Raw genomic sequence first — 7347 nt, forward strand, 5'->3', positions numbered from 1 at the left:
GAGTTTCTGCTGAGAAATCACCTGTTAACCTTATGGGAGTTCCCTTGTATGTTATTTGTCATTTTTCCCTTGCTGCTTTCAATAATTTTTCTTTGTCTTTAATTTTTGCCGATTTGATTACTATGTGTCTCGGCGTGTTTCTCCTTGGGTTTATCCTGTATGGGACTTGCTGCGCTTCCTGGACGTGGGTGGCTATTTCCTTTCCCACGTTAGGGAAGTTTTCGACTATAATCTCTTCAAATATTTTCTGGGGTCCTATTTCTTTACTCACTGAGCAAATACTTATTGCAGTTTATGTCAGGCACTGTTCTGGGTTCTGAGCATTTAGTGAACTAGACAGTTATATTCTAGTAAGAGAAGACAGAAAATAAGTAATTTTACAAAAATTAAACTGAGTAATTTAAACTTGTGAAGGAAGTAAATAGGATAACATAGCATTAGACTGAGAGTAAGGGGATAATTTGCTGTCTTACGGATCTTCTTTAATTTCTAACTCTGTTGAGGTTGTTTAGTTCTACTTCTGAAGTACTTCTGATTATTCTCATGCCTTCTCTCCATCCCTGTGTGAGACATACTTAATATGGTGGTGATGGGTGGCATTGCTGTGATGCTTATTTCCCTAACAGAGAACAAGGCTTGACACGTGTGAGAATTTTGTTATATTTTCTCCCAAAGTTTAGGGCTTTTATTAGGCTTATATCCTATTATAGCTGTGCCTCCATAAAATCATAACAATCAATTAAAAAATGAACAATTCACTTTTAAATATCCAGTCACTTCCCCAGTTTTGTCATTTGCTTTCCCAAGCTTCAAACCTTGAACATTTATGACCCTAAAACCTCTTGGATGTGGAAGATTTCCCAAAACTGTAGCTGAGATTTAAGCCAGGTGAATATGAGTGGGGATTTCAGTGTGTGGACAAAGACTTTTGAAATAAATGACCAGGAGTTAGAATTAGGAGTCTAAACAGAAGCACAAAGATTAAACTATTATGTATATTATTTTGTTACAGAAGCTTAGGCTCATTTGACCATTAATGGTGGTATTCAACTATAGGAAATCCTAACGGAACACTGAAATTTAAAAGGTAAGAAATTTCATACACCTGTAAATGAAACTAACAATTATTTGTGTTTTTCTTAAGATTGCTTACAAGCAGAAGCACGATGCTGCCAAAGGATTCTCAGATTATGCCCGCATGAAGGAACCGCCTGAGATCAAACATGCCATGGAGGTCAATAAGCACCAGAGTCACGTAAGCAAGCCATGCCTCATGATTTTCTGGAAAATTGTAGTTAACTGACATCAGGGCTAATGGGTATGTTGTTGAAGTTTAAATGTTACAACATTCCTGTTCAAAAAGGACTTCAAAGTTTCCTTTGTTTTTATGTCCCAGTGTTCAGTCAGAAGCACATCTGAATTATTCTGTCAGTTGTTATTAGAACCTTGTAGAATGCCTTCAGAATGTCAGGCACTTGCAGACCTGGGAAACTGGGGTTTTAACAGCAATTCCTAGAACTTCCTTGACTTGATGGCGTTACTCCCATGGTTTACAGTGCAGAACTGCAGAAGAACTGGGATGCTAGTGAGATTGTACCCCACTGTGGTTTCTTTTGGAGTTCATGTGGGGGGCAGATTGTCACACTTAAGACCCAGGAGGAGTAGGAAAGCAATAGATGTGTACCGGCCGGCTTAGAAGCAGAAGCCAAGAGAGAGGAAACAAGCCCATAGAAAACACACTTATTCTTTGGCTATAAGGTAACAAGTACATCAGAACCTTCATGTGTTTGCTCAATTACCACTACTATCTTGGGGGCCTAGAAGAATATTTCTTCCTGGAATTTCAGTGGAAGCTTATTTGTCTCCTTATCATTAATTCTTTGCATTCTAGAAGGAATGTGGGAACTGTTTGTCAGGTTCTTTATGGGTTAGAATCAGTTAAGATAAAGTGTTTGCCTTCGTTAGGTTAAAAAGCTCCCTTTCTTTGAAAAGTACCTGAAACATCTCTGTCATCTCACAGAGGCTCTGCTCCACCACTTGGTTCTCTTACTGAATGGTGCTTTGCTGCCTCAGGACCTCCAGGGCCCCAGCTGTGCAGTGTCTCTTTGTAGGATGGCACCAGTTATCTGATATTAAATTGCAATAGGTCAATGCTTAAGTAAAAGCTGAGTGAGCTTTTACATTTTAATCCAAATGTATAAACACATGGTGATACCAAAAGTGCTTTTCTAAAATGGGTTAAGATTGATAAGAGATGAAGAAGCTACACGTCTGTAATTACCAGCAAGACCATTTTACCAGGAGGCTTTATGAGAACTTGACTATCATAATCATAACAACTACCACTTAGCAAGCACTGCCGGCCTGAGAGACTGTGCCGAGACTTCGATCATTTCCAGTTCTTGCAAAATACGTGTACTGATTCCCATTTTGCAGATGAAGAAAATAAGACTAAAGAATCAAACTCCCTCGTCCACTTTTTCCCTTACACCCTGCTGCCTCCCTCTTGAAGGTCACTGGTTATTGGTCAAGATCTTAAATGAAAATTTTAAAATGTAGGGCAAAATAGGTTATCATTAGAATTCAGATCAATGGATCCAGTGCATTTGCAAGAAAGAAAAACCAGACCCTGAGCTTCCACTGTTTGGAGCGGAAGAAACTTTGAACTCCCATAGATGGCGTGGCTTCGAAGGTGGTCTGGTGCTCTGGGGAGATGGCTGGCATTACACAGCTCCTGGGGAGACCCTTTCTAACTCTAAAATTCAATGAAATTCAAATACAGACGTTCCTTATCATAGAGCTGAGGTTATTATTTTAACTCTGCCTTTTCTTTTAAAAAGTCTTTGATTGAGGGATTGAGGGACTAGAGGATAAAGCCCCTTTCTCCTCCATTCAATACTGTGTACTTATGGGAGAAGGATGTATTTACTTACAGTCCTGCGCCTGCTTGGCTCAACCTTTACATGCAAAGTTTGTACACATAATAGGATTTAGAAAGTGTTTAAGACTATTTACTCAGATTTAAGGGGAGAATGATATTTGTATTCTACCTGTGAAGTAGTTGATATTCCCCTAGAGTCAGGTCACTTAGAATAATACAGTTGTTGTCCCAAAGATATGAAATTTAAACGTGGGTCTTGAAAACCACAGGAAAGCAAGTACGTCTCTTGGTTCAGTAGGTGAGGCTGCAGCATCTCCGTGAAAGACAAAACCATGTCTCCCAGAAGACTTCAGTAAAATGAAATTCATTTGCAGAGAATTTAACTAATAGGGTTACCTTCTCGTGATGCGGAATGTCACTTTGCACTATGCCTATTAATGACTTAATTTAATTTAAAATAAAATGTGTTGTCACGTGTGCATCTGATTTACCTAGAAACAATGCATGTCAGTATCTTTGCTTATCTTTTTATGTTTCCACCAAAGTCGAGTCAGCTTTCTGACAGCTGTTAGAGAACCAAGAAACTGGGATGATTACAGTTAAAAGCTTCTAATTTCTCCCTCCTTTTTGGTCAAACTTTTCAATGGGCCAAATGGAATCAATCATCAGTGGGCCAAATGGAATCCTTTCTCTTTCAGAACCTTACTGTCCTTTATGCCTTTGGAGATGTGAATAAGCAGGGTGGGGGAGAGGATTCTTTCTGACTGGCCAACTGAATTTCCACTTCTGAATAACTGAGAGTTCCAAGGGGAAGAGTATTCTGGGGGCAGTAGTCTCTTCTTTCACCCCAAATTCGATGATCATGGAACAGGAAAAAATTATTCCTCATAATATCCTCCACTGTCACATATGATAGAAAAGGAGTTGGGAGTCGGGCCAGGGTTAAAATGCTTCCTTTGCCACACGTTGCCTGGATGACCTTGGACAAGTTACAAATGTCTCCAAATCTGTTTTGTTTTTTTTTTTTATCTGTAAAGTTGGGGCAATGATACCCATCTCACAGGGCTCTTGCAAGTGATAAATGAGATATGATATGTAAAGGGCTCTGTAGAAGAACCAGTCCATAAAATGTTAGTTCTGTTTGGTCCTCCTTCAGTTTTAAAGGGTGATTTAAGAGTTTAGGGTGATACGTATAGCTGATTCACTTTGTTGTACAGCAGAAACTAACACAACATTGTAAAGCAATTATACTCCAATAAAGATACTTAAAAAAAAAGAGTTTAGAGTGATATCATAGTTAATTCAAAACAATGAAACTAGATTAGATTTCTAAAAAAGGCCAAGTCAATATGAAATTTATATTAAGAAGCATTTAGGTCAGAAGGGCATATTCAAAAGGTTCCTGAACCCAGTTAACTACCTATCTTGTTGATACTGCAGTCAAAAAATGATTAAAAAGAGCCAATCTAAATTTTTTTGTATCTTTAGGGATGTACCCCTGCCAGATTTTTTCTAATTTAATTAGAGGAACTGGAGATATTCTATCCTGTTACTTTCCCCTAAAGATGGGCTTGAAATGAAAACCTAAAGCAATTATACTCCAATAAAGATACTTAAAAAAAAAGAGTTTAGAGTGATATCATAGTTAATTCAAAACAATGAAACTAGATTAGATTTCTAAAAAAGGCCAAGTCAATATGAAATTTATATTAAGAAGCATTTAGGTCAGAAGGGCATATTCAAAAGGTTCCTGAACCCAGTTAACTACCTATCTTGTTGATACTGCAGTCAAAAAATGATTAAAAAGAGCCAATCTAAATTTTTTTGTATCTTTAGGGATGTACCCCTGCCAGATTTTTTCTAATTTAATTAGAGGAACTGGAGATATTCTATCCTGTTACTTTCCCCTAAAGATGGGCTTGAAATGAAAACCCCAGTAACATTAATAGTTTTCATGAATCTTATCAGAGACATGAAGTCCAGTACTTCAAAAGTAAGTCAAACAAATTTTAAACTGCCATTTTAAGTTTTCTAAATAATGTGGTCTGTATAGACTTGTGATGAAATTAGAGTGGTAAACTTTCCCAGAATGCCATATTGGTAATCAGTTCAATGTGTATTAGAAAGAAGTATCCAGCAGGGGAAACCAGAGACTTAATGTTCTTTTCAAGAATGATATATGTACTTTCTTAACATTAATAAAAACTTTTCTCTTAGAGGAAAACATAGGCAGAACACTCTTTGACATAAATCACAGCAAGATCCTTTTTGACCCACCTCCTAGAGTAATGGAAATAAAATAAAAAATAAACAAATGGGACCTAATGAAACTTAAAAACTTTTGCACGGCAAAGGAAACCATAAACAAGATGAAAAGACAACCCTCAAATGGGAGAAAATATTTGCAAACGAAGCAACTGAGGAAGGATTAATCTCCAAAATATACAAGCAGCTCATGCAGCTCAATATCAGAAAAAACAAACAGTCCAATCTAAAAATGGGCAGAAGACCTAAATAGACATTTCTCCAAAGAAGACATACAGATTGCCAACAAACACTTGAAAAGATACTCAACATCACTAATCATTAGAGAAATGCAAATCAAAACCACAAAGAGGTATCACCTCACACTGGTCAGAATGGCCATCATCAAAAAATCTACAAACAATAAATGCTGGAGAGGATGTGGAGAAAAGGGAACCCTCCTGCACTGTTGGTGCGAATGTAAATTGATACAGCCACTGTGGAGAACAGTATGGAGGTTCCTTAAAGAACTAAAAATAGAACTATCATATGAGCCAGCAATCCCACTACTGGGCATATACCCTGAGAAAACCATAAGTCAAAAAGATACATGCACCACAACGTTCACTGCAGCACTATTTACAATAGCCAGGACATGAAAGCAACCTAAATGTCCATCGACAGACGAGTGGGTAAAGAAGATGTGGCACATATATACAATGGAATATTACTCTGCCATAAAAAGAAACGAAACTGAGTTATTTGTAATGAAGTGGTTGGACCTAGAGACTGTCATACAGAGTGAAGTAAGTCAGAAAGAGAAAAACAAGTACCGTATACTAACACACATATATGGAATCTAGAAAAACGGTACTGATGAGCCTAGTGGCAGGGCAGGAATAAAGATGCAGATGTAGGGAATGGACTTGAGGACATGGGGTGAAGGGGAAGCTGGGACAAAGTCAGAGAGTAGCACTGACATATATACACTAGCAAATGTAAAGTGGATGGCTGGTGGGAAGCTGCTGCACAGCACAGGGAGATCAGCTCGGTGCTTTGTGACCACCTAGAGGGGTGGGATAGGGAGGGCGGGAGGGAGACGCAAGAGGGAGGGGATATGGGGATGTATGTATACTTACAGCTGCTTCACTTTGTTGTGCAACAGAAACTAACACAACATTGTAAAGCAATTATACTCCAGTAAATATTAAAAAAAAACCCTAATAAGCAGACAATTTCTATTCCATCAGACAGAGAGAAATCTTAAAAAATAAAAATAAGATGTATAGCTGATTCACTTTGTTGTGCAACAGAAACTAACACAACATTGTAAAGCAATTATACTCCAGTAAATATTAAAAAAAAACCCTAATAAGCAGACAATTTCTATTCCATCAGACAGAGAGAAATCTTAAGGATAAATCAGTTAAATGATACCGGAAAAACATTTGTGACTCTGTGATTCCGTGATGTGACTTAAAATAACAGCGCTTTTAGAATTCAGTATTAAAATAGGTGTATTAGTATTTTGTTCATCTCTAAGGCAGAATAGTTAGTAATACCTATCCTGCTTTCTTCACAAGGTTGTGGTGGTGATAAAATTAAATCATGTATAAGAAAAATTTGTCAACTCTAAAATGCTTTTATAAACAATGATAATACTGCCAATAATGATAAACTGTTATATACAGCTCTATATTTTACTCCACTGTTCAGAAAATTGAAAAACAGTTTTGTTTTCTGATGAATATCAGATCCTGCATTTACTTATATTTCAAAGGTTTATACTTTCCTTTAAAAATAATATTTACGATTTAATGATTTAGTTGTTTTTTACATGCAGCATAACCAAACAGAAATAAATCTTATTCAGATAGAATTTCCAGTCCATGTGGCTACTTGATGACACTTGGAGGGCTGCTCTAATGTAAGAGTTTATGACAGAGAGGGGGAAGATGGCGGAAGGGTAAGACGCGGAGATCACCTTCCTCCCCACAGATACATCAGAAATACATCTACACATGGAACAACTCCTACAGAACACCCACTGAACACTGGCAGAAGACCTCAGACCTCCCAAAAGACAAGAAACTCCCCACGTACCTGGGTAGGCAAAAGAAAAAAGAATAAACAGAGACAAAAGAATAGGGACGGGACCTGCACCAGTGGGAGGGAGCCGTGAAGGAGGAAAGGTTCCCACACGCTAGAAGCCCCTTCGCGGG

At 37.8% G+C, this 7347-nt stretch overlaps 1 protein-coding gene across 1 annotated transcript in view; it reads left to right on the top strand.

Annotated features, from left to right (window-relative positions):
• The window catches only part of NEBL (nebulette), a 118290-nt gene that overhangs the window by 18704 nt on the left and 92239 nt on the right, over positions 1-7347 (top strand). Inside the window, 1 exon segment of the mRNA XM_024129724.2 lies at positions 1145-1255. Within this exon segment, the coding sequence (XP_023985492.1) occupies positions 1145-1255 (111 nt within the window).

The sequence above is a fragment of the Physeter macrocephalus genome, chromosome 11 (assembly GCF_002837175.3).
Source record: "Physeter macrocephalus isolate SW-GA chromosome 11, ASM283717v5, whole genome shotgun sequence".
NCBI classification, from domain to species: domain Eukaryota; kingdom Metazoa; phylum Chordata; class Mammalia; order Artiodactyla; family Physeteridae; genus Physeter; species Physeter macrocephalus.